Source organism: Astyanax mexicanus, chromosome 6 (genome assembly GCF_023375975.1).
Source record: "Astyanax mexicanus isolate ESR-SI-001 chromosome 6, AstMex3_surface, whole genome shotgun sequence".
In the NCBI taxonomy this organism is placed as follows: domain Eukaryota; kingdom Metazoa; phylum Chordata; class Actinopteri; order Characiformes; family Acestrorhamphidae; genus Astyanax; species Astyanax mexicanus.
In genome coordinates, this window is record NC_064413.1 from 13,294,793 (window position 1) to 13,306,412 (window position 11,620).

General features: G+C 41.4%; 1 protein-coding gene across 1 annotated transcript; it reads left to right on the forward strand.

Moving 5' to 3' along the window:
- The first annotated feature begins 43 nt into the window (after positions 1–43).
- Positions 44–7,174, forward strand: LOC125802384 (uncharacterized protein C14orf93-like). Its single transcript, XM_049480275.1, has 6 exons — positions 44–432; positions 2,160–2,319; positions 2,433–2,500; positions 3,385–3,479; positions 3,904–4,013; positions 6,648–7,174. The coding sequence occupies exons 1-6, from the start codon at positions 245–247 to the stop codon at positions 6,960–6,962; spliced, it is 936 nt and encodes a 311-aa protein (XP_049336232.1). The 5' UTR covers positions 44–244; the 3' UTR covers positions 6,963–7,174.
- Positions 7,175–11,620: the final 4,446 nt, after the last annotated feature.

Consider the following 11,620-nt stretch of genomic DNA (forward strand, 5'->3'; position numbering starts at 1 on the left):
TATTACACATCCTAAAAGTTAAATGCGCGCAGAGAGAGAGAGAGAGAGAGAGAGAGAGAAAGCGCGCGCTGCGCACAAGAGAGAACTGCGCATGCGTGTCACAAGGCGCCAAAAAAAATCAAATTAGAAGGGTTTAGGCGGTCTCTGTGCGCTAAACTACTTAGGTAGAAATCACTTGTTTTATTATTACACATCCTAAAAGTTAAATTTTTAAGTTTAAAATTAATATTACTCTGAAGTATTTATGCTAGAGATGGAGCAATCACCATCTTTTCGACGCTACCCTCGCCCTTCCTCAGTTGGGCCAGAGGAAATGGCAGCGGCTTGGAGACGCAGCTCCCGCTACCAGGAGGCACCCACCCTCCGATCTCCAGGTCCTCCATGGGATAACGTTAATTCTTCGGATGGTGTAACATTGGATGATGTTTGGAAGTAAGTATACATATTTAAATAGCTAATAAAGGTTAATATTGCGATTAAGGCGCAGTATGTATGTTAACTAGCTAGCTAATTAGCCATAGCTAGCTAGCTAGCCCAATACATCAAATGCAATATTGAAGAGGACAGAACAGAAGTGTCAAGCAATATAGCTACAAAATCTAAATATACAAACAAACAAATAAATAAATAAAAAATTGAGTATATGAATATAAATATAAATTTCTAAAAGCTAGCTAGCTAGCCAATTTGTTAGCTTCCATTAGCAATAACTTACTAGTTTCCACAGTAAGTGTTCCTGCCAAAAAAATTGCTGGCTGGCTGCATTAAATACAATATTTATACTACAGTTTAGTGAAAAAAGATCCTGTTTATTATTTAAAGAAACATAGACAGGGCTAGGTTGTTGTTTTTCCGTTAGCTAGCTAGCTAGCTATCAAGCTAATAACAGTACACAGAGTAACATTAAACAATATAAAATCTGGTATTTCTGAAATCGTAAATAGCTACCTAGTTAAGCTATCTATAGTTGTCTGTTTAATGTCACTGACAGTTTAGTTAACCAGGTTAAGGGCTGACATAATTTATATAAGCACTGTTATATGTAAATATGTCATAGCTATATGTATGTATGTAACCTTATGTATGTATGTATGTATGTATGTAGCTGTGTATGTAGCTAGCTATATAGAACTATTATTATTATTATTATTATTATTATTATTATTATTATTATTATTATTATCATGCATCATTATCATCAGCACATGTTAATCTAATGTAACTTACCTTGCTCCCTTAATGCAGATCCCTTTTTTTGGTCATTTTCATGCGATTTGCACTACTATGCTATCACACTGGATATCTTAAGTTTTACATATAGCACAATGACCAATCAGGGCTTAAACTGAAGTAGACACTTGGGACAAAACAGTAATTCACTTTCAAGAGGGAATTTTCATTATTTAGGATCTATTTGAGAACATTATATGCAGAGGAAAATGTAAAAAAAAACAAAAAGCGCCTATTATATTTTGAGTTTATAGTGTGTGTATGGATGTTGGTGATGATTAGCCAATCATTCTCTACATTTCCTGGTTTATTAGGGTCTTGTCAAACAAATTACAAAATTTGAAAACATTATTTTGAAAGCCTGGGAAAGAATACTGCATTATATATAAGGTGTCCACCAGGCGTCACCAAAGGCTTCAAAATCTCTCCAGAGCGCCCCAGTCTAATGTAGAGATTAATCTGTCTCTATAAAACAAGATTTTAATATTTTTTTGTTTCTTTGTGATAAAATAAATTAATGTAAGTCCATCTCAGGGTAATATTAATATTTTTTTGATGAAATGACACATAAAATCACAAAAAAACAGGCTGTTTTCAGTTGGAGATTTCTGGCGACTGGATTCATGTAGATGGCTGTAAATTTGCATGCAGGTAGTTAAAGTAGTTCTAATGAATATGAGAAGGTTAGTTGGTCGGTATGTTTAGAATATTTGACGCTTTTAAGCATTCTAATTTACATAGTCAGAACGGGCCCGCTAGAGGGCGCTTCTGCAGTAAGAGGTTAAAGATGCTTGGATGATCAGGGTGAAGATTAAAACTTGTGGTGTTAGACTCATGTCCACATTTTCTGTCTGTCACCACATAGTCAATTAACTATTTATTGCTATTTAATTCATCTCAAATTGCTAACTTGTTGTTATTTTAAATAGAGTCATGTCTGGGATTGTGACAAATATCCAAGAGCTAAAGGAGGAAGTCCGAAACAATGGAAGAGCAATTAGGGAGATGGAGGAAAAGCTCGATGGAGTCCTGTCTGTGAGAAAGAAACATGCTTCGTGTAGTGGCGTAAAAGTGCCTGGGGGCCTTTCTGTAAGTGAGCACATTATTAATTAATATTATCTATTATCTATTTTAATTCGTAGTCTAAGGTACATTCACGTTTTATGTATGTTTAATTCACTTTTTTTTTTAACCATAATTAGGCTGCGGTGCGACAAGTCCACAGACAGCTTGGGGAGGATTTGCAGTGGAAAGTGGGACCCAATGACTGGTACACATTTTGTTTATGACATGTTTTATGCAAGACTGAAAATACAGAAAGTACTGCAAACATTTCAAAGCACATGACTTTTTAAATTTGATGGACTATGCAGTATTCCTAAAGAAAGTCAAAGTACATGGCTGAAATGACAATGCTAAATGTTTGTTTTGATTTTGGCTTATTAAAATGCATACTGTCATTTAGGGCTGAACGATTTGTGCAAAATATCTAATTGCTGTTATTGCGATAGTGAATAAAAAATGCTTTTAGCCCAAAAAGACCAGTGTACCTGCTTCAACTGGCTTAAGGTTTGAACACAGCAGATTGTCAGTTGCCATGGTGGTCAATCATAATTTTTAAATAATATATCAATATAACAACACATTTCAGCCCCAAATGTACCCATTTAAAATTGAGGATACCCTTTTGGTTTAAGTAAATTTGCTGTGTATTTCTCAGAAAATGGAGCTCAAGGATGTGTTTCCCTAAACATTGTAACTTGTAAGTACTTGTAAGCTGCAAGTACTTCATAGCTTTAAACATGATTATTATGAGCATTTTCCAAAATGTATTTGTCACCTATAACCTTGAGGGATAAGAGAAACTTGTTGTATTTTTAAGTGGCTTTGACATAGAGCGCATATGTTCAGTAGGAGAGCAACTTTAGTTAGAGGAGACGTCTTTCATAATGTATATGGTATAATGAGTTTGTTAGTTACAAAATGAAACGCCAAAGAATGGCATTAATTGTGAGGATATTACATTCTGAATGTTTTTGGAACCCCACCTAAGAACCCCATGGCCATGTGAAAGAGTTTGTTTAGGGTTTTGTGATGATGTAAGGGACTTGACAGTTATCACAGTTTTACAATCAAAATTTTTATGTTTTTCAGCTTCAGGTCAAAACACAATGAGCAGGTGACAAAGTCAGTCACTGAAGCCATTAAGGACTCTGGAGATGCCTGGGGTCCAGACAGTCTGTTGAGAAGTAAGTGTGTAGAATATTGATGTATAATTGTAACTGAATATTTTTTATTCCATATTTTAAAACGTAATTAAACAAATTATTATTCATAATGGGTAATAAAGCCTTACTTTTGCAGTAAAATATATTACTCTAATAAACAAATAATTAATTTGCATCAATTATGTTAAATCTAAAAGTACTTGTAAACAGGGAATTAACAAACATTTGTAGAACATTTGTATAAAAGCATAGAATACACAAGGTTGTGTGCTATCATGAATATCATTAAAGCTGTGACATAAAAGCAGGGACCAAATCATTTCTGTGATGTTATTCCTGATAAAACACAACCTGATTGTCTAGTGCTTACAATTCCAGTCAGTTATTAGGTTATGTGTGATAATAAATTTTATGGTAACCTATATGTTTTGTTTGTTTTATTAAGAGGCATGCAACAGATACTTTGAAAATTTAAAGTCGCAGAAGAAGCTTGACCTGGAGGGCACAACAGATGTGAGCAAAAGGAAGAAAACCCTTACTAGTCGTCGTGACAGGGTAAGATTTTCCTGAATGCACCATAGTTAAATCAGATTACAAAGACCACTCTGAATGTGAACTTTTTATTTGGATTAGATACATCATTCGTGTTCACACAAACTCCCACATTCCAAAAATAAATATAAAAAAATAAAAATACAAAAATACAGTGGCCAAGAAAGTCCACCACAGTGGAAGTGGAAAAACGCACTGCATTATCGCAAAACACATGCACCAGAATGAAAACACCAGCACAACATTAACCAAACGCGCTGCAAATTCAGACACAACCTGTATAAACAGATAGCACATTCAACAAAACCATAACACCTGTAAACATTAACTGAACACGCTTCAAATACAGAAAACTCTAACAAACTTCCAAAACACACACAAAAGCCTCACAACACAACGGAAGTGTTTCCAGGGGGACGCTGAAAAGTGGACAGAACCATTTGAATGTGCTACTTTCTAAAGGTGGAATAAAATGTATAAATGAGAAAGTAGCTGACTTAACTTTAATTAATAAACATGTAGCATATTTAGTTCACCAACCATCACGTAAAATATCATTACTTTTTTTGAAAATCGAATTTATGGGGGCACACTCTGTTTGAGAATAAGGTGTACATCTACAGAGAAACACTGCAGATTACACTCAGACAGGGCGATCTGAGAGGAAGGAAGCCTTCTGCTGTCCCTCTCAGTCTGACATGTTATGTTTCAGCACTCACAGAATATGCATCAAGTCAGCTTCGTATTCAGTTTTAGTTTTTCCCAGTCCACCTTAAATGTTCCTGCAGCAAATGTTTACGGTGAAACAGAACTTGTAACAGGAACAAGTCTTATTTTTGCCCGCAAAAGCGCTGAGTTATCCGAAATTTGGGCACGCAGGTACAGGCGTGAAGTGCGTGCTACGATGGATTCACGTGTCCGTGTAAAGGTCCTTGCCGGACTGGATGTGAAAGACGCCATTCATTTACATGCGTTCATTTTCTAATTCTGACGTGCCTGTTTTTCATATGTTAAAACCAGACTCTGTGTGAAAGCCTTAAAATAGAAATCTCTATTGTGAGGATCATGTCAGAAATAAATCCCCTCTTTCTGCAGTATCTGGTTATATAGCAACTTGGCAGTAAAACGGACGTTTACAAGAGTTGTTGATCAGACACTGACCCAGGCTCAGTTTATCAGATATTAAATAATTTAAACTTAAATAATTTAACTGAATTTTTTAAATACATGATCTTTACTTATTAGAGGACATGTAATGTGTGTAACGTGTGTGTATGTGTGTGTATATATATTATATATATATTATATATATATATTTTTATATACACTCTTAATGCCCTTAAGAGTAGTGGAAAAACCTGGTTTCCTTCACCTGATGGTGTACAGCTTATTTTTTTTAAGGAGACATTATCTATATAATTGTTCCAGGTTTCTACAATAGATATTTAATTGAACAAAAAACCTTTGTTGTAATTTCTTTAAGGGTCAGTTTAATAATTTATGTAACAAACTGATACCGTGATAACCGTGATACCGCGGTATTTTCTGAGACGGTTATCATACCGTGAAAATCTCATACCGTTGCAACCCTAGTTTACACTAAACCATACTCTGATTTACAATATATAAAACGTCCCTCGAGCCAAATACAGTGGAATATATTTAATCTTGATTAATCTTCCGTTGTGTTGTGAGGCTTTTGTGTGTGTTTTGGAAGTTTGTAAGTGTTTTCTGTATTTGAAGCGTGTTCAGTTAATGTTTTACAGGTGTTATGGTTTTGATGAATGTGCTATCTGTTTATGCAGGTTGTGTCTGAATTTGCAGCGCGTTTGGTTAACGTTGAGCTGGTGTTTTCAGTCTGATGCATGTGTTTTGCGATAATACAGCACGTTTTTCACTTGCACTGCGGTGGGCTTTCTCGGCCACCGTATTTTTGCACCTAAAGCACGTGGACCAGTTTGGACTTTTGAACTAGAGCTACAAGACCTGTGCGTCTCATTGAACATTGCCATTGAAATTGGTCTGCGTCATGCTACACAGTAGGTTGCACAGGAATTTTCATCCTCAATGCAACGTTCTATTGAATCAGTCAGGTTTTTACATATGCAATAATAAATCCGCATGGTACCACAAGCAGTACATTTTATACGCACAAAAATGCCTTTGGGTCTGTTGCTAAAGCGTGCAACATGCATGTAGCATGGCGGTTCAACAGTTTATTAAAACATTTTTTGTATTTAGACAAACAGAACTCCCTCACTTGACGCGCACATATAAAATACCATGTGTTGTAGAAGGGTCCCAACACCTCATTTTTGATTTGTGCATGTTTATAATATGAACTGCATGTATGAAGGGGTTGTCTTCTCATTTAAAAGTTTTTTTGTTTCCTTAAACTTTTTTGTTTTCTCTATGTAAAATCTGTGGTTTGATGAGACAAAGTGAGCAAAGCTTTAGACATAAAGACAGCACATATTCTACTTAATTTATTCAGAGTTTTAAGTGAATAAACAGCCTCTTGAAAGGTTATAATCCCATTGTTATTCCATAAAGTAATACAGAAGAATAGTATAATAATCGTTTATTTTCTGATTTAGTGTCGATGTTACTCATATGCTATGTCTGTCTTTATTTCAGCTGTTCAAAAAACGAGTGAAAGTTGGCCGTGAAATTCTAAGCCAGGATGATTTTGACCATCTCCTTAATGCAGATCCCAACTTCATGTCAGATGAGGAAAGTGATGAAGATGACAAAGGGGTATTCATCGTGAAACCTCCAAGGTGGAGAGAAAAGAGGCTAACCGCGATTGTGCAGCAGTGCCAGCAGGTCTTGGATGAAAACCGTCGAACCGGTGTCATGCCATGCACTAGCCGACCTAGAAAACATGAGGGATTTTCCGCCCGAGAGGCGCCAGCGGCACAAGAAAAACAAAAATATGTGGAAAAAGTTTAATTTAAAAGTAAAAAACCGACTGAATATTAACCAAAAAACAGATAAAACTTACTTTTGCTGGGACTGGGACTGCTTGTGTTTTGAGACTTTGCAGTGCGTTTTTGCACTTGCAGTGCGTTGGGCTTTCTCGGCCAAAACAAAAATATGTGGAAAAAGTTTAATTTGAAAGTGAACACCATGGAAAAACAAAATAAAATAATAAAAAAAAACATTTTTGAAAAAAAAATCCATGACTGGTTTATTTTGTCTGCAAATAATATATAAAATGTATACTGAATTATTGCCATAGTAACCTATTTATATAATATGTTTGACATACATGCTATAGCTTACATCCTGTACCAATAAATAAAAAATATATAATAAAAATAAAATAAATAAAACAATTGTCTAATAAAGCCATGAAAACATTCCTGATATGAGGAGTCAGGATATGTGTGTATATGCCACAGTATCCTGTAAAATACGATGTGGTTATTTCCGGAAACGAGACATGTCGTGATAGATATACGGATTCCTGATATGTCGCGTGTAGAAATGTTCCCATTCCGGACTTCAGACACACTCCGTATTTGGAAGCAGTCCACCCCGTATATGCTCCTGATATACCCGGAAATGCACAGAATTTGAAACTTTCCGGATATAGATACCCCCAGATACGCTGTCTTTTTGCGTAGTGATTTGTATGTGTGTATTCTGCTTCTTCTGTGCTTATGCTCTACAGTTACTGTAAAGGTTTGGCCTCAAATTTAAGGTAAAACAATATCAGATTGCTTTTAATTCTTTAAATTTCGACTATGCAACCTGTAATTTAGAAATGACAATTGAAGTGAACTATCAATGTTAAATTAAGCAAAATCTCAATTAGAACAGCTTTTATACTGATCAAAAGTGCAAAACAAAATATTCAGATTACAGAAAAGACTAGCAAGAACATTATGAATCATCTGCATAAACTAGATGCATAAATTGACAGTTCAATGAAAAGTCAGAAATAGTCTTTTTTTTCACCACTGAAGTTCAAATCTTAACCTAATGTATTTATGACCTAGCACGTTAGCTACAATTATATTAGCAAGTTTTATCAGAACTGCGAAGAGGAAGGCGTGGTTAACCAGGTTGAAGGCCTTCTCCTGGTCAAGACTCAGCACCGCCAGGGGAACCCGGCGCTGCTCCGCCCAGGCAATGGCATCTCAAACGAGTATATACTGCCTCTGTGCCTGGGCACCCCACACGTTTGATCTGGACGAACCAGGGAAGCCAGAAATCCCTTGAGGCGTCGGACCAGCACCTTGGCAAAGATCTTGTAATCTACTGTAAGCAATGTTATTGGCCTCCAGTTTGCCAAGTCGGTCATGTCTCCCTTCTTATACGCTGGCTTCCCAGAGCCGGACTTGATTCCGGTCCCGCCAGGCGGCTCGCAGGTTGCACAGCCACCTCCGGATCAACCGCTCCCTCCTCCGAGCGGCCGCGTTCGCCCACCACCGGCAGAGGTTGGCGACCCTTTTTTTCAGGTCTTCCCACCACTCCCCTGCCGTGGCATAGAGGACATTCATCCTCTTCCATGTGGGGTAGAGGGTCCGGAAAACGACACAAAAGGATGGATACGTCGCTGGTAGGAGGGCGACGTTCATCCTCCATAACCCCTTCCAACGCCTGCATATGCAGGGCAACTCCCATGTAACAGTGGTCGGAGCCCCAGAACGGTCTGGTCCAACATGCGAGGATGTCAGCACCATCCCAGCCGAAGATGTAGTCCAGGCGGGAGGCGTCAACCCTGGAATTGCACCAGGTGTGTCCTCCCCCTGGGGCTCGACGACCCTATACGAATCGACCAGCCTGGCCGTCTGCACGATCCTTGTTAGTTCCACCACCCGGCCCCCGTGTCCAGGTCCACGTTAAAGTCCTCGCCTACGACGAGCCTCGTTGACCGGCCGGGCTGGCAGGAGCATACACTCCGACTGCTCTGAGGGGAATCCCCCTCCACTCCCCATCGACGGAGATAATGCGTCCGGGGACCAGGGACTGAACGGTCAGGACCGAGAAGTCCCCGGAGCCGAACAACACGCCCACTCCTTCCCCCACCCCCCACACCGAGGGGCCCGCCCTCCACTGGGCCGAATACGAGCTCGCGTCCCGCTGCGAGGTCAAGTGGCACTCCTGCACAAACAGGACCTCGCAGCGGAATGCTCGCAAGCTGTGAAACACAGCCTCCCTTTTTACCCTGTCCCTAATGTCCCTAACATTGAGGGACCCCACCGTCAGTCTACACATATTTAAACGGTGGGGTCACATCCTCCCCCCTCCCGCCGTACCCAGAAAACTGGAACGATGCTTCCTCTTGGTCCCCCTTTCTGGCTCGCTTCGGTCCTCTTCCCCCTCCAGGCCCTCCATGCTGTCCGGGATCACTAGACTCGACCAGCCAGAGGCCCGATCCACCTGAGCAAGGTCCATGTGGTCCATGACCTCCGCCCAGTCCATGGGCATCCAGGTGGACAAGCTCGCCGCAGTTTCCTGCTGGACCCCTTCCGCCGAAGCGACCTCCGCGGCAGATGTCGTGGACCCCACAGCCGCTGCCTGCTCCTCCTTCTCCATCAGCAGCGTTGTGGCCGGCGCTTCCGCCGGAGCTGGTACTGCTGTCGGACCCGCTGGCGTCGTTGTGTCCTCCCTGTCTGCGGGTGCTGCTGGGGGCTCGGGGGAACTGCCACCGGAGGGACGCCCAAAGCCGATGTAGATGGCTCCTCATCCCGAGTCCGGTAGTCATCCACAAACAGGCTGGCAAAGGTCCCGCCACGGGACGGACAAGCCCGGAAGAGGTGGGCTGAGCTTCCACAAAGGCTGCAGGCCTTGGGCGCCCCGCAGTCCGCTGTGCTGTGCTCCTCAGGTCCACAGGTCCGGCACCTCCTCCCATCGCAGGCCTCCTTGGTGTGGCCGAGACCTCCGCACCTCCGGCAGTACAGCGGCTGGCCCGAGTAGTGGAGGAAGCCGTGGTGGGGCCCGATGGTGAAGCTGCCCGGGGGGTGCAGCAGTCCCCCGGGCCCGGCCGGATCCACCTGCAACCTCACCAGGAACCGGCGCTTCCCCGTCCAAATCCCGTACCGTCCTTTCAGCCACCGACACTGAGGTGCAGTAGTGGTCAAGGAAAGCGCGGATAACCTCGTCCGCCAAGAATGGGTTGTACAGGTGCACCATTACTGGCACCTTGTCCATGGTGAACAAGGGCACCAGGCGCAGCCCCCGCAGCACCTCTTCCTACTCCATCCTCCGACTGCACTTGTCGAAGAACGACGCCAGGGTGACGTCGAGGAACCAGGATCCCGCAAAGTCCTGCAGACAGAAAATCTTCCCAGCTGCCAGTCCGCAGAGCTTCACCTCGGCAGCAGCATCCAGCTTCAGCTCAACACGAACCGTGTGTCTAAGCTGCACCACACAGGCCGGCCGGTGATTGCCTATAGGGGCCATTCTGCTCTTTTAGAGTGTAGGCCGTCCTTAAAATGACATTTTTTTTTCTTCTAAAAAAAAATGTATTGTCACCATTACATAAAAACTAAGTGAACATCATAAAAATTTCCATTCATTAAAAACAATACATTCATAAAATCAAAACAAGATTTGTTACATAAAACCTTTTCACATAGTACATTTAAAACATATTTTCCCTTCCCCATGTATTTTTTATTAAACTCCCTTAAAAATGATAATAAAACAAACAAATAAAATCAAGTAAAAAAAAATACATGATAAAACACCTCTTTTCACAACACTGACAACTTAAAAACAGTTTTTTTCATTTTTGTTTTTTTTAAGTGTTTTACATTGTCTATTTGTGTGTGTGTGTGTGTGTGTGTGTGTGTGTGTGTGTGCGTGTTTTGGGAATAAAAGGATCCATGTTTTTTTCTCAAGTCCATGTAGTTAAAAGGTTCATGCAGAAACAGTATAAAAGGAATTGTAATAGTCCATTAAAACGAATGAAATTGTCCTTTGTGCAGAACCGGGGTGAGACCCTATCAAGCAGGCTCCACCCCGCTCCTCAGAAGAGACGCCTCTGTCATTTCCGGGCTCAGAGGAGATCCCCCCCTGTGCCCGCTGTTCCTTTCATTGTGTCCATGTTAACGGGGTGCATCTATGGGAGCCAGGCGCTGTGGTGGTCTGGACCCCCCTGCGTGAGACCGCGGCCCCCTCCTCCGAATGTCGCTGTGCGGTGTCGCCTGCAGCAAAGATGTGATCTCGTGGGCAGCCATCCACGACAGGTCCTTGTGCTTGTTCTGAAGAGTGGGGTGGGCGGCGTTCCTCCAAACCAGTTTGGCCGGGAACTGGGCTCACCTCCTCCCGGTCCTGCACAAGAGAGACGAGAGACTTGGCATTAATTAAAATGGTGACATTTTCTTTTTCTAAAAGATATTTCTTTAAAAATTTCTTGATAAAACCATATTCAAAGGACAGGGTAAAAGAGACTGGGGTCGTAAGATCAGGTTTTAAAATCTTTAGACTCTGCAAGTACGACCCCATCCAGAACCTTGCCATCACTGCCGTCTTGTTTTGTCTGGAGGGGTCTGTCGCATACTTTGTGTAAAGCGGCAAACTTGCTTCCTAAAAACAGGTGGGGGTCTGGGAGCCCTTTCCCTCCGTTCTCCTTTCTCTTCTTCACCTCCGTTCTC